This window comes from Rissa tridactyla, chromosome 7 (assembly GCF_028500815.1).
Source record: "Rissa tridactyla isolate bRisTri1 chromosome 7, bRisTri1.patW.cur.20221130, whole genome shotgun sequence".
Taxonomy (NCBI): domain Eukaryota; kingdom Metazoa; phylum Chordata; class Aves; order Charadriiformes; family Laridae; genus Rissa; species Rissa tridactyla.
The window spans coordinates 18,579,554-18,602,705 of NC_071472.1; the positions used below are offsets into that span (position 1 = coordinate 18,579,554).

At 47.1% G+C, this 23,152-nt stretch overlaps 1 protein-coding gene across 1 annotated transcript in view; it reads left to right on the forward strand.

Moving 5' to 3' along the window:
* The first annotated feature begins 1,530 nt into the window (after positions 1-1,530).
* Positions 1,531-23,152, forward strand: part of LOC128912274 (unconventional myosin-X-like) — an 88,092-nt gene continuing 66,470 nt past the window's right edge. The window contains exons 1-6 of the mRNA XM_054207756.1: positions 1,531-1,708; positions 6,936-7,034; positions 12,651-12,809; positions 17,070-17,257; positions 17,495-17,629; positions 22,298-22,422. Coding sequence (XP_054063731.1) covers positions 1,604-1,708; positions 6,936-7,034; positions 12,651-12,809; positions 17,070-17,257; positions 17,495-17,629; positions 22,298-22,422 — 811 coding nt within the window. The 5' untranslated portion in view covers positions 1,531-1,603. The remainder of the gene's footprint in view (positions 1,709-6,935; positions 7,035-12,650; positions 12,810-17,069; positions 17,258-17,494; positions 17,630-22,297; positions 22,423-23,152) is intronic.

Here is a 23,152-nt window from a genome sequence, read left to right on the forward strand (position 1 = left end):
CTGGTAGCAGGTCAGTGAAGGCTTTGTTAGGGCCAGGCTGGGCTTTTGCATGTGCCACATTGCTTCCTTCCTTTCAGGGCTACAGAGAAGATGTGGGAAAGCCAGAGTTGTTGTGATGCGTCAGGGATATTCAGAGACAGGAAATACGCATCTGTAGGTATCTATGTGAGTATTGTGCCCTAGGGAATTACTTGTTTTAATTCAGGTTTTAGGTGGGGAAGAGCTCGTAGAGAAGGCATGGAAGTAGTGCTGGTTTTTATGAACTGAGCTTTAGTATGCATTTTCGAGGCTGGAGAGAACTGATGGTTTGCAACCTCGTGGTTGCAAACTCTGTAGGACTGCTGCTTCACCCAAGGCGGGCAGTGACTGCACTGCTCGTGGTGGAATTGAAGGGGCAGGTCACCTTGAACTGAGCCTGGAGAGAGCTTGCAGTGAAGTCTGGAAGGATGCACACCTGCCTCCTTTCTGTGCACCTTGTGCTTGGGGCAAAGGGCAGCCCTGCAGCATGGGGAAACAGCTGGGGGTTCGCTTTCGCTCCCTCCACTCTAACGGGGAAGAGCTGGGGTGGTTGCTGTTGTGGGGAGTTGCTCCTTTGAGAAGTGCAAGAATTACCTTCAAGGACCAGGCATTTCCTGTGGGATATCTGAAGCTGGGAGGTGTGCAGGAGAGCGGGGCGAAGAGAAGCTGTATAGCAGCCAAACTGGGGGAGGAGAGAGGAACAGAACAGATGGGAGGGGGAGGCGAAAGAGGGGTGGGAAGCAGTGCACGTACATCAGTGACCAGAAGTGACAAACTGCTCTTAGATTAGACAATTTAAAATGCACAAACCTTTTCCTGATACTGCTATTCTGCAAAGCTGCTGGCAGAGTGAGGGCTTTGCTCCTTAATTAGCAAGGAATGGGGCTGCTAATTGGCAGAACTAGTCTGAGTCATGGGCTCAGCCTGGGCTGCAGCTCCGGAGCAGCAGGACCCATGGCTGCAGCTTTGTGCTCAGCTCGGAGCTGTGCTGGCCCGCAGAGGGCTGCCTGGGCTCAGTGGGCTTCTGTGTGGGAGCCATGGGTGAAATCCAGTCCCTTCTTGCTCTGCAGCGTGTCGTTCTGGTGCCTTTCAAGAGGTAGACTTCTGTTTCTGTTGTCCCTGCTGCTGTTGCAGGTATCATCCCTTGTGCCAGCTGCTCCATGTTGGCTGCTGCCAGCTCAGCTATTCCTGCTTCTGTCTCTCTCCTTACCTGTGGCCTCCTGGGCTGCCACCTCCCTTCCAGCAGCTGATCCGGGTTTTGCTGATCAGATATAACCCAGGGACTGGCTGTATGACTTCATTTCAGACTGACAACAGAAAAACAGCAAGGTTGCATTCCTTCCCATAAGGGTCTAGGGTGTCAGGGACTCCCCCTCCCCACCAATCTTGTATCCATTAGCTAAGTCTCTTTGTATCTGTCCTATCACTTATTCATGATCATCTAGATCAATCTGTTGAAAAGTGCATTTATTGAAACCTGATCCTGGCTTTGTCTGGACTGCAAGGGCCTTTCTAACCCAATCTCTGCTGCGTGGTTTCCAACCACAAAGCCCATTGAGGCTGGGAAGAAAGCTGGCTTAGCGCAATGCTGCTTCCAAGCCTAGGAGCATATGGATCCATCGCCAGGAAAAACACAAGGCTTGGATGCCTAATACCCACTGAACAGCCTCAGTGTGCTAGGAGGACAAAGGTATCTATACACACAATACTTTAGAGCTGAAAAACTTAGAGCACCAACAGCAATTTTTGACTTGGACTCACAGTGTGGAGGGGTCCGTTCTTGAGATATCCTGCCCTTTGCAGAACATGATGGGGGTTAGTTACCCAAACCAAGGCACTGCAAGAGCCTCTTTAGTATCGTATTTGCAGGTTGTTCTGGATCCTGAGGACTCAGTCACAAAGAAAACATCACACAACCCTCCCCTAATGGTAATAGAGTGGACAACTGTGTGCATGTTTTATACCCTGTAGGGTGTCTTCCAACCAAAAGCACTTTTCTACTGTGAATAACTCCTGGAAAATTGATGCATCTGTCACGGTTGTAGCCCCTGCCAAGCACGTTACTCGTGAGAGTTGTGCAGGTTTGTGCACAAGGAGGAATGGGGTATGTGAATGCTGTCAGAGGAAGGCAGCACTGCTAACTCTCCTCAAATCCTGTGCAGCTGGGGCAGCTCATTCTTGCACCTGGGAAGAAGCCATTTCTAGAAGAGTGGAAGTCCTGGGGAAACAACCAAGGGTAGTCCAGAGTACGTAAATAAGAGGAGAGCAGGATATGATGACTTGTTTCTGAAGCATGGTACAGTGGCAGAGCAGTGGCTTGCTCATGTCAGTCCATGAATGTGTCCCCTGCTGGGCTGGGAGGCTGTGGAGAGGCAAAGGCAGGTACTCTGTGTCTCTGGCCTCTCTCTGCCTTCAGTAGCTGGGTAGCTGGTGAGGAGGGTGCACCCGCTGGTAGCTACACACGCTGCTTTAACACCTGGGTGCTTTACTTCTGCAGTCAGGGTTGTGCCCTGCTTGTCTGCCTCTGCGCCCTTTCCCTGGGGTCCAGCATACGAGATCTCCTTCATCCTTTCCCCGCCGACACAGCGTGCTGCCTCTCCTGAGACGCAGGTACAGGCACGTGAATCCAAGAGATAACGCCTGGTATCAGTCACTCTAAAAAAGGCACAGAAGGCCAAAGAAATCTGTGGCTTCGATTGATTTTTCGCTATCATGAATACCAGGAAATGTTATTTATTTTTAAGTCTAGGGTCCCAAAGTGCCAAGTGTTATGTGAACAGAGAAAAGTGATATTTTATAGTTTACTGTCAAAAGTGGAAGACAGCATGGCGTGAGAGTGAGGCAGTACTGATGAAACGGTACTCTTGGTATGCAAGCAACTTGATTTTCTAAAGTATAACCCCCTGTTATGGGATCAGTTTTCAGGATTGTGCTTTGCTATGCACTTTGTGGTGAGGCCAGTTCATGGACAGATTGTCACCGAGACCATAGGAATGAGGATGCTGGTCTCTGAGAGTTCACTTAACATCTGAGTGACCTACCCTTGATACAGGAACCCTGGTACATTACTACTTTATTCTTTCTTTCAGTACCTGCTGTTGTTGCCCCACTTATAAACAAAACAACACCCCTAATAAACACCTAGTTAAAAGAAGAATTGGGAGGGGATGAGCTATTCTCATTATACAAGGGGCTCAAGTTAACTGTATGGTCAGTATTGGCCAGCTTTATTCAATGGAAAGCAGTTACACAAAATCATCACCCTGCTGTTCCTTAGCTGTGTTTTAAGGTTTTCTCTTCAAATTCACGATTGCTTGTTGCTTCATTTTGTTTTGCCTCTGGACGTGGGTGAGACCTTCTATATCCCAGTTTGAAAACTGAAGGGTTTTCACTCTAGCGCTAGGAGAGCAGGGGTTTTCCCATCATCTGTGATCTCCCAGCAGGAGCTGGGACCCACCAGAGCCAGCAGGTCGACGCTCTGCAGTGCTGGGCTGTGCTCTGCTTTGCTGCCCTTGCTTCTCCCATGGAAGTTCAGCCTTGCTGCCTGGCGGTTCCTGGGAGTTTTCTGCTCAATTTAATCCTTTCAACTGATCAATGAAATGTGTGGTATTGAGGGAGAGGAGAGTGATGTGAGGGCAGTTTCTTTGGTGTCACCATCTGTTTCTGTATTTAGTCAAGGCTCCTTGGGGAAATTCATGTTTAGAAAAAAGGGCTGATGGAAGGAGATGCACTAAAACAAACTCGGCCTTTCAGGAAACGGGGGCTATGCTGGGCAGAAGTTACAATAATTATTTGCTCTGTGGTTCCTACTTCTGGCTGTCTCAGCATGATGTTCCTTTTGGAAACAACATAAATGGGTGCAGTTATTCTACTGGGCAGAGGCAATTGCTGTTGTAAAAACAGCTACAACATCAAAGTAAACTGAAGTAAGTAGTTCTGGGCAGCTGAAATGCCAAGCGCCTGGGAGTTTCATCTGTTGCCTTCTCCTCCTTAGCAGCACACAGCAGGATCTGCCGTAAGTCCGTAGGAAATTGCCTAGAGAATAAATCTTATGAGGAGCGATTGAAGGAGCTGGGACTGTTCAGTTTGAGGAAGAGGAGGCTGAGGGGAGACCTCATCGCTCTCTACAACTACTTGAAAGGCCATTGTAGAGAGGTTGGTGCTGGTCTCTTCTCACAGGTAATTAGCGATAGAACAAGAGGGAATGGCTTCAAGCTGCAGCAGGGTAGGTTTAGGCTGGACATTAGGAAAAAGTTCTTCAGAGAAAGAGTGGTTAGACACTGGAATAGGCTGCCCAGGGAGGTGGTGGAGTCACCATCCCTGGATGTGTTTAAGACTCGTTTGGATGTGGTGTTAAGGGATATGGTGTAAGGGAGAACTTTGTAGAGTGGAGTTGATGGTTGGACTCGATGATCCCAAGGGTCTTTTCCAACCTAAATGATTCTGTGATTCTATGAAATGGTGCAATATTGTACAAAAGAATTAGGTCTCCTTTTAGGAGTATTTGTTACTAGTTTTGCACATGGACTTCTGCTGAGAAAGGGGTCTGGGTCAGTCTGGACTTTCTGATAATTTCTGGGTGTTGAAGATACCAGAGGGATCTCATTGTCCATCTCCCTTCTTTTTCCCTCTAAATGGTGGGATGTGGAAACCTAATAAATAACAGCGTTTGTGCCCATGGAGTGTCTCTTGAGTATCAGATTATCAACTGCCTCTGTCGCCAAACTAATTTCTGAGCTCAGGGAGTGGAAAGTGTGTGCAACCCAGATCTAGCTGGTCTGCAGGGTTCTGCAGACCATGTAGGGTTCTGTGAGCACGGCACACTCCTCATGCTGGTGTGTGTGTTCTTGTGTGTGTGTGTGCCACGGCATCAGGGTGCAGTGTGTGTGTGAGGGTGCAGGCCTGGCTCCTGATTAAACTGCACTTGCCTGCAGGCTCCCATCTGTGTGCTCCTGGGTTACTGGTGGCTGAAGGCATTGAAATGCACTGTTGGGAATGAGTGTTTACGATAAGTATATTAGAAAAGGTTTTCTTTCATCCCACCGTTGAGAACTCCAGACATGACTTCGCTGTTTTCTGACTCTTTGCTCTTGACGCCATGATGGTGATAGGAGCCTTTGGTGAAAACAGCTTACAGATCTTGTACTAATGCATGTTGCTGTTCATACGTTCATGCGGAACAGTCAGAGTGTGATTTGGGAAATGGATGATTTCTCAACAGCAATGTCTTGCCCAGATGCCTCAGGACACTTTGTCTCAAGCATTGAGATTATCAGAAAATGTAAGAGGATGTCATGAAGACCTCTGTATAGTTCCTCAAAATCTGCATTCAGTGCATTGCTTACCACCTCTCTGGGATCTTGAAACTTGAATCTGCAATGTAAGAAAACATTTCTTTCTATTGCTTGCTGGCCATGAAGGTGATCTTTGCACACCATCCTTGGGTTTAGGTACTAATCAGATGCACTTGTGCTTTTCATTCACTTAATGAGGGGAAATTAATCTGCCTGCTGTGGAAACTCTAGAGCAGAACACAGCAGCAAAGCTAGGATTATGTAGGCCTTTTTTTTATGTCATTAGAACTAGTTTCTTTATTCTGAGGACCGGAGGTTGGCCAATAGATGTATCTTCTACAAGAAAGAAAATCTAGGGTACCAAAGTGTTTAAAGGGACTAAAGTAGTTTAAAACCCCCCACCTAAACTACAATAAATCATTAAAAATAGAATTAGTGTTCCACATTCTGTATAATGTAATATAGAAATACTATTGCGCCTCTTCAAGCACAATAAGCCTATAAGCAAGGAGCTAATGGTGCTGACGGGTTTAAGAGGATAGGAAGGGCTTTTATGATCAATAACTTAGGGGCAGAAGACAAATTAGGAAGAAAGTAGGTCTATGAATCGATGAAAAGCAGGATGGCCTTAACGTTACTCAGCAGTTCAGCACTTTGGCTTTTTCTCAATACTTACCTAAGCAGAGTTTATGTGATTTCTCTGGGAAGACATGGAACAGATTAGTTTGCAATAACTGAAATGCGGTGTGACGTTATGCCTAATTCTGCGTAATTGTGGGTCACGCTCTCCCTGATTTGCCTTCGTGCTCCTGCTCTTTCTCTTGTACCGGGTCCCAAAGTCGGGCAGGGCAGAAGAGGCCAATCCAGCAAACTGATTTCCCCAGCACTGTTTTTGGTAGGTAAGATATGAGATCTGCTTGCCCTGCAGATCCTTGCATACGTGTTAGCAGAGGTCTGCCTTTGTGTGCAGGCTTGTCTTGAGAGACAACGAGCAATTTAAGATGTTGTGGGGTGTGTGAAACTATATATACATCAGGGCCATCATATAAACATCAGAGTGTATATACATCAGTGTATATACACATCAGAAAAACACTCAAGTCATGTCATTTACCCAGGGAAACTTTTGCAAGAGAGGGAAACAAAGCTCTGTGAAGTCTACTTAGCTGTTGCTGATGACTTCTGGAAGCATTTTGATTTACAATGATGTGTGGGTGTATGAAACTCTAAACATGCTTTATTTACATTTTCTATTATTATTATAGCATGACTCTTGATGACCAGCTATTCCAAGTTTGAAAATATTTAGACAGTCGAACCCACTATTCTGCGTGTTTGTATCTTTCCATGACTCTCCCTATAAAAACCACTGTTTCCTTACATTGGTTTCTGCATGAAGCTGATTAAAACTGCTTTTTCTTCTTCTCATGGTACGTTAAAAAAGTCAAAACCACTTTCCTTGAAAATGTAAGTAGGACTTGCTTAAAAGTTTGAAGCAGCTGTAGCTTGGAAGTAGCCTCTGAATACTGCTGTTTCCCCCATCTTTCCATGGGTGTTTGCACCTTGGGTATGGGTCTTGCAAGTTCCAGTTCTTTCTAACAGGAGGTCTTCTGGTTTTTGCAGGGTGCCAGGGTATGGCTGCGGGAGCAGGACCAGCTGCAGCCATGCACTGTTGGCTCATGTGCCGACGGAAACGTGCTCTTCACCTCAGATTATGGCACGGTAAGTGAAGTTTGCATGAGGCTGCTGCCTGAGCCAAGTTGCAAGATGGACTTCTTGGTCTTGTGTGACCTTAATGTTAAAAGGAAATTTATCAATTGAAATGCCGCAATTGTGTCTGAAGATTGACCCAGCTTTCTTTTACACACCATGCCAAAGGTCTAACGAAGGTTAAAAAGATAAGATTGTTCTCTTTCTTCTGTTCCTTTGCCTGCCCACCTCACTCTGGTTGGTTTTTCTTGTGCCATCTTTGAAGGACTTGCATTAACAACCTAGCAAAACCATTATATTGGGGAAATGCTCCTAGGAAGGAGGCAGCTCCACCAGCTAAGCAGCCATTTCTGCCAGGATGTGTTTCTTGCAAGCCATGCTGCTGCAAGGGCTGTTGCTCTCACCACCCTCTGCTTCAGTGACTTTTGCCATCAGCCCTTTAGGTCGGGGGCACGTGGAAGTGAACTCCCCGTGTAAGTGCAGCTGCTATGCCTAGGGCAGTTCAGCAAGGCAGCTGAGCTCCTCTGAGAGCAGACCTCGCTGCTGGCAGTAGGAATCGTGTCTTTTCCCTGCCTTACTTCCAGCCCCGTGTTCCTTGTGGTTCCCTGGCATGCCTGCTGCAGTGCTCATGGAGTAATATTGGTAGGAAGGGACCTCTGGGGATCATCCAAGTCCTCAGTGAGTCAGCTCGGCTCCCTGACCCTGGGAAATCTATTCATTGCCTTCACTGAGGTTCTTATTGGGTCAAACTGGTGCCTGGGCTGGGAGGAGGATGGGGAAATGGGCAGGACTGTGCCTTCCAGCAGTGAGCAATTAGATCTGCTCAGCTGTTTTGATGAACAAAAGCTACAGGCAGCTTCTTTGTTACAGAAAATTGGACAGGTTTTTTTCAGCCTCTTACCTGGCAAAGGAGGGAGCAGAGAAAAAGGAGATTTAGGACTCCAGCTTGTGGAGAGTCAATGGTAGGACTGTCATATTTTTCACTCGTGCTTTGAAAGGGCTAGATTTCAAATCGTCATTCCTTTTTAAAGAGCCTGATTTGTTTCTCAGAGACAGAAACTCACCTAGCAGGCACATAGGTTTTCCATCTCGTTCCTCAAGCCTCTCAAATCCTTTCTGGAGGAGCTGCCTTGTGTTGGGAGTGCTGGATAGTCACTAACGCATTTTAAGAGATCACAGAGGCATTCATCACAGGTAACGCAGCAGCCTGCAGAGCACCAACAAATGGTGAGTACTTCTGTGACTCTCTCAGGCTTGCTCCTGACTCTTCTGATATGCTGCTGTGGCCTTGGAGAATCCTCCAAACCCACCTGGCACCTCTGAAAGGACACCAGAAATCCCGCCATAGAGCCAGCTGAGTGGCTGCACCCACCGCCAGCCTGTGTCCATGCTAGAAAAAGGGCACAGGATAATGCCGGGTAGAGTCACAGGTCTGAAAAAGCTGGATTTGTTTTTTTCCTCCATGAAAGAAGAAACCGCTAGGCTGAAGGAGCGTGTGCTTTATGGCTTATGCAGAAAAAGCACATGGTGATCATTAAAGGGCTTGCTTTATTCAGTGCTCTCTTCAATAGCCATCCTATGTGCTTCCCTTGCCTAGTGCCTTTGTTGCTTGATAACTGTAGGAAGGACTGGCTGTCTTACCCCAGGTGAAAACTCAGATGAAAACATCTTCACTTTATGATCCCTAAATCTAGTGTCCTCATGTTTGCTGTGGCCCAGCATCCCTGCAGCTCCTGCAGCTCTGAGGTAAGAAGGCCAGTCATTCTTCAGAGCTTTTGCCATTTTTTCCACTTCCTTAAAAACACCTCAAGCAACAAATCCATCAGAAATGTGACTTCCTGGGAGGAAAGGAGGAGCCGACACTTATGAAACACAAGATTGGAAACCGCAGTCCAGACAGACCAGCTGAATGCTTTATGGATAAACATAACTTAGATGCTGGGTGGGAGCTTTGCTCACGTGCTCAGGGTTGTACTAATGGATGGATCTGAGCTCGAGAAGGAATCATTTCTCCCCTGCTCAGCCTGGTGCGCTTGGCAGTCCCCGTATTGGCTTGTCTGCCAGCCAGGTTTTGCTTTATTTCTGACCATCGCAGGAGCTTGGAGAGAGTCCTGGTCGTTTTGTTCTGACTGTGGGCTAAATCTGAAACAATCAGCTCATCCCTTTGGAAAAAGTAGAAATCTTTGGCTGTGTTGTGAGCTGCCTGTGTGGTATTTGCTGTCTTGTTTGTCGTTACACTGAAAACTGATGGGTTTTCTTCCCAAGTAATGAAGATCTGCTTATTAATATCTATAACTTTCCGTTTAAGTATTAACTTGTTGGGAAAGGGATATTCCAGAGGCAGCTCTGCTGAGAAATGAGTTTGTCTGTGTTCTCACTTGCTTCGGACAAAATCAGCCAGGATATTCATCTCAGTAGTGCAAGCTGTTGAAGCCAGACTGGCTCACCTTACCTGGAGCAGGATGGAGGGGAGGATGTTCCTCCAAACTGCTCTCCCAGCACATTGCCATAGCAGTCCAAAAGTGAGCAGTGGGGTAACAAGAACATCTTTACTGGGGTGGCTGGAGATTGGAAAGGGCCTGGCTGGCCTGGATCAGCGCAGCACTTTGCAAGCTCTAAGGGTTGAAGGGTCACCATGTCTGGGTCATGTTTGGGAACCACCTCAGAGCTCCTCAGGAAAAGCCCCTTTGACACAATCTTGAGAACAAAAAACCACCACATGTTTATCCTCAGGACCCTGGATGATCCCTGCAGCCTGGTGGTGATACAGAGACTGGAAACTTCTCTCTACCCTGAAGGGCAGAGGACAGATTAAAAGCCAACTCTCTCTCAGTGCCAGGAAAGGCCTGAAACCCCTCCTGCATTCCACAAGCACCTTCCAGAGGCACAGAGACCTTCCCCCCAAAAAAATCTCAGTAGGGCTGGAGTTCCCAGCCTCTGCCTGAGGAAGGGTTAGCTGCTAGGGGTGCAGTGATGGGCAAGAGTATTTGGTGAACCTCCCCACCCTCAGGGACAAGTGACATCTTGGCCTTGGCTAGGGTGTCAATGTAGCACCAGACTGCTTCCCCAGGGAGTATATCTCACCTATGCAGTGTTTCTCTTCAGATAGTACCAGAGACAATGCTCCCAATCCACCTTTCCTGCAGTCCTGCCAGAGCATCTGCTTAAGTCTTTGAGGATCTTGGACCAGATTTTATTCAGAGAGGGATGACTGAATAACCCCAATGAGGCTGCTCAAGACAGGTGATGATCTAATCCTCGCTAATCATTTATTTGTGTATTTAGGGCCCTTGTTCCTCTTCGAGGTCCCATTTTCTCCTGTGTTGTCTACAAGAGCAAGTAAACAAGCTCTGACCCATCACACAGTTATTTTCTACACGTTGCAGCCTCTTGGCATAGGTGCTGCCAACCACCTGGTATCTTTTGGGACATTTGTCCACTCAGCTTTTTCCCCTAGCTGTTTTCTTAGTATTTCTCTTCTGGCCCAAATGGCCACAAGTGCTGACACTGTGGTAAATGAGTAAGTGCCAGGCAGATGTAAGGAAAGATCACATCATACCGTTTTGGACTTGTCCCCTTCCAAAATTTGTCCAAGTCAGCAGAGAAGAGAGAGCCAGGGTGGTTTGCTGTCTCATGGTTTGAAAGTGCTGTAGTGGTTTTGCTCCTGAGAGAGTCCAGTTCATGTTGTGCATCTGCAGCTTGTGCTCTCCCCTGAATTTAGTTGTCCCATTCTTCCCTTCCTGCTCCCTCGGTTCTCTTGTGGAAGTGCCCGAGGCCTCTGGTCTGAAGAAGAAAAAATAAATTGATTTGGGTTTTTTGGGCCATGCTTGCAGAGTGGGGGTCCTGCTGCTGGCAGAGTCATACCTCTCTGATACCCAGGGGTGCAGGGAAGACCAGAGCAGCCTGGAGAGAGCCTGCGTGCTGGTGTGGCCTTCATTCTACTGTATTCATAAACCTGAGCTGTGTATTTTTTTTAAAGCCTCCCGGCTGGCGACAAAACTGGGCTACGGGGCAGTTTCCCGGTGGAAGAGACCAAGTCCTCGTCACATTAGGTCTGACTGGTCAAACCTGGGGTGAACACATCTGGGGAAATGAGCCTGCTTCTGCCCTCCAGCTGCCTCCAGGAACGGAGCCGCTGTTTCGATTGCGCACGCTTTTGCAGGCATCACGGGGGGTCTCGTAAAGGGATCCTGTGCCAGCGTATTCCTTCCCCTTGCTGGCAAGGGTGCAGGTCAGAGCTGAGAAGGGGTGCTTATGGGCACCTGCAAGGCGCTGCGGCAGTGAGCTCCCAGCAAGGGACTCGCAAGGGTGGCTCGCTGGAGGGGGCAGGGTGACCTCATTCTGTCTTCAGCCTGCAGCTGCGTGGATGGCCTCTCCCTAGCAGTTACAGCAGCCCGAGGACTCCAGGAAAGCAGGCAGGAGAAACCAGTTAGATCAACACTATAGATCATGGTACATTCCCTATGGAGTCTGGCAGTTTCTTGCTGGCATCTGGGAGGGCTGACAAGCAGGGATGGAAATGAGGTAGAGACCAGAGCCCCAGGAAGGAAGGAAAAGCCCAAATTTCTTCAGAAGGGTTATTGCAGGCCAGTTTGCTTCTCCAGGCTGCCTGTATGAAGTCTCCCATCTGTCTTTCTTGGGTCTTACCATCTAGCTCAGCTTGGGATGCTGGGTGGGAGATGGAGCATGGTTGAATCCAAGAGTGGGAAGCAACTGAAATAACTTTTGTGAAATGCCAGCATCGTGCTTGAGGAGGAGGAAAGGAGGGATGGGATGTGGCTATGGCAGAGGGGAACAGTCACATAATCTCAGCTGTGTTGAAAGGGGGTGAAGAAGATGACCTGATAGCTGAAGAGTGGGTTATTGAGGAGGAGGAAGCTCTAGCAGGAAGAAGGATGCGGTAATTGAGGCGAGAGGAGTGCAGCTGCATAGAGAGAGAAATGGGCACTTCCCAGAGCAGTGATAGAAGTTAATAGCTGTCACTGTACAAATATTTTGAAAGCTGCATCATATACATACATGCCAGTACGCACACAGCATGTCACTACTTTATTTGCCTTCTCATCTGCTTTGCTTTCCCTTGCTCTTGACATGACACCCTCTCCCAGATGCTCTCTGGCTGCTCCTATGAGAGTGCAGGGCCAATCCTGGAAAGTGAATAAGCTTTACCTCGACCTCCCCACAGTCAGAGATATGATCCCACCTGTGTTTTTGTAAAAGACTGTTTCTGGTCTCTTGGGAGCAGCTGCCATCATTATTCACACTCACAAGTGCAGTGTGTAATACCTGTCCAGCCTAGTGCAGCTGGAGGCTGGTGCCCTGCTCCTGATAAGGGGATTTCGGTAAAAATCAAGTGACCTTGCAGTGACCTGTCCCTGTCAGTAGTGAAGGTGAGAGATTGACTCTGTAGCAAAAGAAGGGAGTGTGCTGTATGGTTTCTGTCCGGAGAGCTCAAATAGGTAAGAACAGGAACAGAAGAATGACTATAAAAATAGGGAGCAGATCTGTGCCTTGTTTCCTTTTCTGGTGCTGAAGTATAAAGCTGTGGAAAGGGGCATGTTTCTGGCAGGAAATCAGACCACGTGCCCAGGTGTCATGAGCTTATTTGACTTCTCCCCATTCTTTCAGGTATTCCAGTACCCCAGGGCCTCCCTTTCCAGAGAAAAGGTCTTGCCAATGCACCAGACCAGCGTTGATGGGGTAGAAGACATGTCCATGCTGGGAGATCTGCATGAAGCTGCCATCCTGCTTAACCTGCACCAGCGCTACCAACAGGGTAACATCTATGTAAGTGCTCAAGCTGGGCCACGTCCCTGCCTAATGATTTTTGTTTAGCTTCAGGGCTGACACTTTGCATGTGAAATGCTGATTTTACCATTGTTTCATGTGGATAGAAACGGACGTTTTTTCTGCCTTGCCAGCTCCCTCAGCCCTGTGAGATCCTACCCTTACCAGAGGGGCCTCTTTGCTTCTATAGAACTTCCAAAACATGAACATTCACCTCTAGTCTTTGTGGTAATTGTGCAGCTCTGTATCCTCCATCACCATCACCAGAACCAGCATGTTCTACAAGCTGGCATTCCCGTTCCCCAGATTCCCCATTATTGCTGTTCAGAGGTTTATATGGCCAAGCAGACTGGAAAGTGCAGTGCACACAGTTTTTTGTTGCGTATCTCTCCTGATCCTAATAAAGCTACCGCTCAAAAAAGCTAGGAGAGCAAACCTGTTGCCTAATCCTTCTGCTTTTACATGCAGTTGTGCCTTTTTTTGAGTTCCTCTGCTCTCCTTGCACAGATGAATACTCAAAGCATCTCCTGATTTCCCTCTCGGGCCCTCAGGAAGGAGGCAAGTGTCAGAAAAGGGACTTGTGAGGAAAAGCACAGCTGGGACGAGGCATCCCTGGAGTGCTGGGATGGCAGCGCGCTCTGCTGAGACTTGGAGAGGACTAGGAGGATATATTACACAGACTGCCTTACCTTGCTTTACTCTTACCTTGCTTGTCCATGCTATGTGCTCCCAGAGTGTTTCAGATTATGACAGGAAAAATGTAAATCTCTATCTGTGTTGCACAGCAACTGTTACCAGGACAACCAAACCATATGCACCTGTATTCCAGGAAATGATCAATAAAGTGACCCCGTTTCTGAACCATCTCCTGCGCTGGGATGCAGAGGAGACCGCAAATTCTCTTTTTTTGTTGTTGCCTGTTGTCTAGGAACATAGCCTTGTGACCCTGTGGCAGTACCCACGTGCACACACTCTTTTGATGGCCCTTGTCCTTGCTGCTCATCCTGACCTGCGTTTGACGCATGCTATGTGTTTGTGCAGCCCTTCGCCCATTTGGGTATCTTCCTCCTGTTACCTCTTCCTCGCACTTTGAAATGCGAGGCAGGAGTCTCTCCATTTTCAGTCTGTGCCTCGCACCAGAAATGCCTCAACACCAGCGCTGTGACAGTGTCACAGCAGGTGTATCTCCTTAAGCCTTTCCTCTAGCTCTGGTATGTCATTCCTTCTCCTCTTCAGCATTAGTTCTTTGGCTGCTCCCTCTGCATGTAAAGGTGTTTAAAGTTTAAATATGATGTCATTTTTTTGTTTGTGCATGAATGTCAGTGGTGCCCCTCAGATCTGAGTTTTTGGGAGATTTGTAAAGGGGTCTGACTTCTGTAATACTCTGAGCACTGGGAAGAAACCCTTGGTGAGGGATTGTAAGCCACTTCTTGAGTGGGACCGTATCTGGGTATATGTTTGTGCAATGTCTGACCTGGAGGACACCAAACCAGACAAGTGCCATTTTGCGTTTCTGCAGTGCAGATATTAATATTACAGTTACCTTATCACTAACTATTAGTTTTTGCCGCGGCCCTGCTGCATATAGTTTTCAGTTAAGCAGAAATTGAGAAGGTCAGCTGTAGTGCCCCCTAATGACTTGCCGTGATCTGTGAATAACATGAATGTTGCAGGCGTTCGAGTTCATTTAGTATCGTTGTCCATGGTCTCCACAGATAGAGCATAGCAGGCTAAAGTTGCAGATGAAGCTGTGCTGAGTTATGCCTATCAGTCAGGGCCAAAAATATTTGGAAGGAAATTGCAGAGATCAGAAACGGGTGAGAGATACCATCATTTTCTGGAAAACAAATTCACCTGAAGGAACAGGTAACCTGGATTACTGGTAACTAGTATTAAAAATAATAATAAATAAATAATAATAAAAATAAATAATGAGGGCATGGAAAACTGAGAACATTAAGTGGACAACTGCTGTGAAAAAGGGCAGTGCAGATGTGAGCTGTATGCCTGGAGGAATCCTACCATGAGCTCCTAAAGGGGATCCTTTCTGGTCAGGGAGTGTAGGTAGCAGTACTGGTGTGGTACCCATAATTAACGTGCTACAGGAATACTGAAAATCTCAACAGTATCTTTTGTTTTACAAAGAAATGCTATTCAAGCTCTACCAAACTAAGGAAATCATGTGAGCGCAGCAACAGCCTGCAGCATTTAAAAGTGTATCTTCCCCCTTCATTCCTGACATTCCTGTGTCCCTTAATAAAGTAGACCCAACATAATGTGAGTGATGTATAAATGAGCCAGGGGATGTACTGCCACGTTTTGTGCTGTCCCTAGCTCTGCCATGCCTAACCACCCAAGTAGGATCTATTTTCTTGAGAAGCAGACATGCCATGAGTGGCTTGTCCTGCTCTTCAGAGTTCTCTGGGGACGATCACTCCTTGCTGAGAGAGTGGCAGGTGTGTTCATGGTTGATGCACAAATGCTACTAATAAAACTTGTGGATAGAAATTGTCTATAAGGGTTGGCAGGTGATGAGGAGACCGCAACTGGCAGATGTAAAAGCTTCCTAGAAACACCTTTGAAAAAGATGGCTGTACTGGAAGAAATTCTAGAAAGGACTGCGGTGGGAGCTTTGTTCCTTGGGAGAGCTGGAACTAGAGTGGGAAATGCAAAATGAAACATCTGAGAGGAAAAAATGCTGTGAAGGTCTGGGAGAAGTGTTAGGATGGACAAAACTGTCTTGCAGTCTCTGGACAATGTCTGTTGCTCAACTGGTTGTACAGTGCCTTTTCCCAATCCATGTTTTCCTCTCTCAATGCTTTCCCATTTCCTCCCACCTGTCTTGCCAAAGATCATCTGCTTGCTTATTGCTTTCATCACCAATGAATTATATTTCTGTCCACAAAAGTCCATGTCAGAGGGTCCTCAGGACTTGCTCCACGCTAGCCTGTTCGTACCGATAATGCAATTAGGCCTAGGTGATTTTTTTTTTCCCCTGATGATCTATGACTGCCGCTTTAATAAATGATTTTTAAATATTTTGGTGACTAGAACATCTTAGTCTGGCTTCAGAGCTCGGCATTGCAGTATGGCCCCAGATTTCATTTGGCAGGGAGAAAGCATACGCCTTTCTTGTCACCAAGTGTTTTGTTTACAGCTTCTCCAATGGGTGCATGCAAATCCTCATAAATGTGTGCGGTGACTCGTAGTTCATGATTTGGAAATAATACTAGATATTGTCCCTGGCCACAAAGCTTGGCACCTTGGCAATCTTAAATGTTTCCTCTGTCACCCCTGCTGAGAATGGGTATTGCTGGAGTAGAGCAGCCCAAGATGTCCCTGTGAAGGAGGCCACTGCACAAGCCGCAGGATTTAAGCTGGATGTTGACCATATTACAAAGCCATTGTTAGGAGAGAGGTGGCACCATTGCTCTGAACTGCAGCTCTGAGAATAACTAGATTTGAGCTGGATGGCTGAACCGAAAAAATCGTGCCCCAAAAACCAAAATGAATTTCCTTCTGACTTCACAAAAAGAATATATTTGAAATTCAATATTGGGCTTTGGGCATTTTATTTTAAACCTTACTAACTCTTTTCTTGAGCTGTGAGATTTTCAAAATAAATATTTTCAAAATAAAATGTTTAGAAAAAGTAGAAATGTTTTGACTTGAAATCCTGAGCTTCAACTTCAGCTGTCAGTTTTGATTTGGCTTATCAAATGACTTAAGCTGCTCCAAACAGCATTTTTCAGTAGAAGAAAAACGATATGCTTTAGTGGCTCTTTGCACATATGTGTGCATGTCTCTGTGTCCCACCTCTTTGTTCAAGAGGTGCTTGAACCCTGCCGAGCCCCCTCCTCAGGGCTTAAGGCTGTGGATAGGGGCATTGAAGGCATCTCCTGACACTCCTTCAGTCCTGGCTCTGCTTTTCAGCTTCAAGCACAGTGCAAGGTAGCTGGGTATGAAGGTGGCTTCATGTTTTCAAATTGTGTAAGCTTAATATAGCAAAGACAACAGACTAAGAACATTTTATTGTAAAGCAGCGAAATTCAAACTGCCTCATCCATACGCAGTCATGCAGCTCCTGCCCTGGGATTTGACATTCTTTGCCAAATTGGGGAGCTCTCTGCTGAAGCCCAGCTTCCTTATTTAGACTTTCTCCCTTCATCATGAGTTATTTCAGGGTCCAGGTTTGTCATGATTTTTTTTCTTTTTTTCAGGAGCTTTATTTTCTTGCTGTGTTTTGTTTTCTCCCCCTAGACAAACATTGGTTCCATCTTGGCATCAGTAAATCCCTACAAACCCATCCCTGGTCTGTACAGTGTGGATGCCATAGACCTGTACAGACAGCACCGCCTGGGTGAGCTGCCTCCCCATATCTTCGCCACCGCTAACGAGTGCTACTGCTGCTTGTGGAAGCGTCATGACAGCCAGTGTGTTCTGATAAGGTTAGAAATGGGAGAACCGGATACTCCCTGACCGCATTACACGCCTTGCTCCTGCTGCTCCATTTGCAATGACATCTGCCTAAATATCCACACCATCCTACCCTACCCTGTGCCTGACTCCTGCTTGGAAATGCCATGTGTTTATTCCTGGAGATCACTTCTCTGCCATGGGTGGGATGGTCTTTAGCTCGTTCTGTCCTGGATTTGTGAATGGAACCTATGTCTTTTCCTTAACAGTGGAGAAAGTGGAGCTGGAAAGACTGAGAGCACTAAGCTGCTGCTGAAATTTCTGTCAGCCATGAGCCAGACCTCCCTGGGGGCCCCTGCGTCTGAGAAGAGCACTTGCGTGGAAGAAGCAATCCTGGAAAGCAGGTATGGGCACCATGGGCTCCGTCCATGTGGATGCCGGCGTGCTGGGGCAGTCTGCCTTTGTCAGGGGCATGCCTTCGGGGCAGCGCCTGCATTTGGGCCACCGATGGAGCCAAACCTGGTCGGTGAGGCTCGTGCAGCTGAACGGCGTCGTGTCAGGGAGATGGAGAGGTCGCGGTCTCAGCGGAACACCTCACGGTGGCTGCTCTCCCGGCTGCTTGTGGATGAATTTGGCTTCTGTCCAATAGCAGCACTGGGTGTGTGTGTGGCAGACGGAGAATTCATGCACTAGCCAAGGCTGGGATTTCTCCTTCCCCCAGTACCTCACCCTCCGTACCCACCTGGCTGTGCCCTGGAGCTCAGCCTCACATCACTGCGCCATCCCTCTTCCTGGCTCTCAGGCCCACGTCCCTCTTGGCAGTGGCTAGAGGGGACAAGGGTAACGTCCCTCTCTGCCGGTCCAGGCAGGTCGTCTCCATCTCCCACAGCTCTCGGTTGTGGCTGTGCTCATGGTGAGTCTCCATCACGCTCTCACTCCTCATCTCCTCCTTTAGCCCCTGCTCTCCCCTGGCCACCATTTGTTTCAGGCCAGTGGTACATCTTGCTCCCAGAAGGTCCTGTGGGCCACCTTGCAGCTGTCTTGCTGTCCAAGCAGGTGATTTCGTGGAGAAACATCCATGGGAGCTGTAAGGGGCAGGAGCGAGGAGGTCTCCCTGGGGGCTGCGGCGCGACCTGTGCGGGAGGAGGTCCCCAGGGCTGGCCAGAGCTGGTCTTGGCTGCAGCCAGCACCGGGGAATAACCATCACCCGCCAAAACCTTGCCAAGGCGTCAGGCAGGCAGGGAAGTGCGCAGTGCCCGGATCAAAAGTGTTTGGGAAAGAAACCGGCAGCCATGGGGGGATCCTCCACGCCAAAGGAGGTCCTGACACCCCTGAGGGTCTGTGGCCCACACCAGGGCAGGGATGCCCCTGAGAGACCCATGGGTGACCCATGCTGGATGGACATCACGGGAAAAAATGTCAGGAAATCCTGAAGAAGCAAAGGGCAGCTGAGGAAAAGCAGTAAGAGGCAAAGAGCAGCTGAGAAAACGAGGAAGCAAAGAGCGACAGAAAGAGTTTGTGCGTGACCCCAGCCTCCTGTGCTGCCCGCTGCCTTGCGGGGGGAGTTGTGAGGGGCTGGTTTTAACCTGAGGTAAAAATGGAAGCTGAGGCTAAGAAAAGGAGGACAATAGTTGTTTGATTTCAGGTAAGCCTTGGGAAGAGGGAGGAAAGATGTTTATTTAAGCGTCTGTTTTATTGTTCATGTCCTCCTTTTTCTTAACATCTGAATTCTATTAATAAATTGAATTTAATTAAACAAAAACTTCCCAACACAAGACTGTCTTGCCGGTGACTGGGGGTCTTGCAGTTTGGTACTGTCAAGGGCAAGGCTGCAGGCTGGTCCCAGTTTGAGCCTGTGATAGTGGCAGAAACCTCCAAAGGAGTAAATCTGCAACAGGATCTAGTTGTGTAATAAGCTGGAGTCCTTTGAACCATCTGTGTGAAAGTGGCACATTTCAGGGCCTAGAGAGTAGAGAGAAGGAACGTTTCCTGGAAGACGGTGACTCAAAAAGTTACCAGCAACTGTGGTGCAAACAGCCTAAGCAGACATGCAGTGTCTAACGTGGCAGCTGCAGAGCAGCGCGGGTTTAGGCTCCTTACGAGCAGAGCAGCATTGAGCAGAAGGGTTGCTTCCTTTGGACCTGCTGCTCGCGAGGCAGTTGTTGGATGATTTATCCTTTGCAGGTGCGCAGATTTTACCAGGGACGTTGGCAAATTGGAAAAAGCTCTTTAAGTGCGATACAGTCACAACTCACGATCTGCAAAATCCGCTTTAAGGCAAGTGGCTTAGAAAGCTCAAGCCCGCTTAGCAGTTAAGTGGTAACTTGACTGCGATCCAGAAAGCTTATGATGGTAGGTAGGTGATTCCTGAGTCTGTGAGATCCCACAGCTGTGAGGATGTGAGGTGGAGTAAGAGCTCGCGACCCATTTTGTGTACATCTCTAGTGTGCTACATGAGCTACTGCAATGTAAGCGCAAGAGAATTTCATTTCTCACCTTTTCCCTGAAGAAGAGAAGCTGAAGACCTGGCTCAGAGCCAGAAGCTGCTGCCACTCCTAATGAGTCTGCCTCACATGTTTGCAGTTCAACTTCACTTGCTCTGCCAGTGGTGCTCCTTGGGTTAACTTATGGTGGATTCTCATCCTTGCACCCCAGCACATGCTGGATTCTTTCTTCATTTCAGACAGCATTATAAACAAAGCGTTACGTCAGCTTTCTATCATTTACTTGTACGTTGTAACATTCGTGCTTGATGTATTTCTCAGAAATCATGTGTTGAAAACTCCCTTGGCACCGTTGCTTTGGTCTGTTTTCCTTCTTGAAAATATCCATCAGTCCATTAAAAAACCTGCTGACTTTCGTCTCAGCTTTTTTTCTTGCTTGCTTGACTCTGAAGCACCCATCTTCTCCATGTCGGGTGCCACTGCTGACAGCATAGCCACCTTTCCTGTTATTCATCACTCTAATCTTTGAAACTTCTTTTTGTCTTCAGCTATGCGTCTGAATCCTGGAGCTGCATGTGTTGCAATATTTCTAAAATCCAGGCTTCACTTTCTGCTGCCCTGCTGAAACCGCTTCCCATCATTTTGAGTCCTGCAGCACACCCTGCCCACATCCAGCATCACCTTCCTGATGCAGACGCTCCTCCTCGCACAGTTCTCTGTTGCCTCAAATGCCACGTTGTGATGTGACTTGCTGGTGCCAGCAGTTTGCCTGGCCCAGGGACCTGCCCTGATTCCTGGCTGTATCAGCTCAGGAATCACCCACCCCTCTGCCTTGCAGCTGCCGCCAGCCTCAGACACCCACGTGCCTATTTCCTCCCCCATCCCTGGAAGACTTCCACGCTCATGTGCGTGAGCCCATTGCCAACCTAAACTATAAAGATACTTCCTTGTGCTTTGCTTATCTAATTTAACATGATTTAGAGCCATAAAGATTGGCTGGCTGACTACTGCACTCTCACTGCAACCGTGATGGTCATATAACATAACCCTGTCCTCCCTTTTTCTGGTTGTCCCCATTAATTTTTGTTGATTCATGGCGTTGGCGTGCTCAGTGGGATATTCCGGTGCAATGTCCTTATTTACATACTTGTTTCAGAGGCATGGGCCTTGGAGTTCGAATTCTCCAGGGCAAGGAATTTACCTCCTCATCTGTGCACACAGATTTCTGTGACTGGGTGTTCTATGGTTGTAATGTATTGTAACACAGCAATTTCATTTCTGTGCTTTTGTTTGTTTAAAGTGATATTTTCAAGAGATACATTAGGAAAATACTGCCTGTAGTTTCATGCAGGTTGTTGGACCTTTCCCACAACAGCAGCTCTCACTTAACTAACACTTGCAAGACCTGAAGCAAACCCCAGCGGTATCTGTAGTTGTGATTATTTGTCCTGTTATAATTATTAACTTGTGAATAATCCTGTATCTGCCCCTGTCTCAAGGGGAACTGCACAGTAGATCGAAGGAGATGTTTAAAAAGCCAATATTTCTCAGGGCAATAACTGCATTAACTTTTGTTAAAAATTATGTATGTTTTAGATTAAACATGACCGCACACAGGCTGTTCTTGTAGCATCTCTGTGACTCCTTGTTTGTCAGGCCTTCAGATTATTTTAGAATTGGCTAAATTGCAAACATGAATATTTTAATCATGGATTCAGCATGTCAGTTTGAATGCTTTAGGCTTTTCCCTTGTACTGTTCTGTGGAGCAAGAACCAAACCATATTTTAACTCACTATTTTTCATGTTGTATGAACCTCCTGAAGACAGGAAGGTGACCAGGATACAAAATTCTTTAATTCATCACCTGTCTGAAGTTTGGTGATAGATTTTTTTTTTTCTTGCAACTTTTTTTTTTCCTGAAGTGGATGATGTGGCTGTCTTAGAATGAAGTTTTCAAATCTATAATGTGTGTATATCCCCTCTGCTTGGAAACCATGTGGCTTGTATCAACCTAAGCCAGATTTAAGTAACAACAAGGGTTTGTGTGTTCCGGTATCAAATTTCGGTACCAAACAAATCAGTTTAGTACTATGTTTGTCTGTTAGTTTGAAAATATTTACCTGTAATTTTAAGAGATGGCTTATACTGTCTTCTCTTTCAAAGACAGAAACAGAAACAAAAAAGTATGTGGTTTAAAGGTACAGGGTGCTTGCCCTATATGACTGATGCTTCTGAAAATCCTGAAAAAAAAATACAAATTAATTTACCCGTTTCATGGGATGCTGCTGTGTTAAGCATACAACCTGTCTGGGCCTTGCCACCTTTCATTTCCTGAAGCCACATTGGTGGGGAATGCCCTCGACAGTGTGAACGCCAGCTGCCCATACTGATTTGGGACTGATTTAATTAACTCCAGTCCCAAAGGTTTAAGATTCATCTAGCAGTTTGTTAAATTGCTCTTGCCATTCTTCCTCGCCCTTGAGCCCTTCTTGCTTGGCCAGTCTGGTGCTGTAACAAATTAATCTCGCATGGCAGCGCACACTGTGCAAATGGCAAAAGGCTGGGCACACGCTTTGCTGTAATGGTATCCCATCACCGATCGTATCTCCATCGCCTTGTTTCTGCAGCCCTATTCTGGAGGCCTTTGGAAATGCCAAGACAGTTTATAACAACAACTCCAGCCGCTTTGGCAAGTTCATCCAGCTGCACTTCTCTCAACATGGACACATCCAGGGAGGACGAGTAACTGATTGTATCCTTTTCTTCAGTGGACCAGAAATGGATGGAGTGAGTGAAGATGAGGAAGAGCTCAGAGTGGGTCAGGAAATCCCTCATCACACTTTCTCAAATCCTGTTTGTAACTGTGGGTAAATTTGCAACTTAAAGATAGAAGTGTTTGGTTTTTGGCTCTGCAGCACCTAACTCTGGAAACCTTTTGTCTAGGTACTACATTAGGTAGGGACATAGTTTGACTTTTCACTTTGGCAGTCACAACACTTGATACTTACATTCCTAGAATCTGCTGCCTAGGAAGATCCCTCATGTTGATTGCATTCTGTTTTTCCCAGAAGATTGTTCCCTTATGTTAGTTCTGCCAATGAATTCATGATTTAGAAAAGTGAGACCAAGCTAAGAATCAATATATTCTGCACACTGTTTGTATGCAGAGGAGAACAGGAATTTAAAGGCCAATTATGACTCCCTGTTTCGCGCTGCCCATCTCCAGCAGACCTTGGAACCCTAAGCATAGAATCATAGAACATCTCAAGTTGGAAGGGACCTGTAAAGATCATTGAGTCCAACTCCCTGCTCCTTCCAAGCCTACCTAAAATTAAATCATATGATTAAGAGAGTCGTCCAGACGCTCCTTGAACTCTGACAGGCTTGGTGCTGTGACCACTTCTCTGGGGAGCCTGTTCCAGTGACAACAAGGACGGGGAAGACTGGATATAGTGAAATTATATTGTGCCACGACCGCTTTC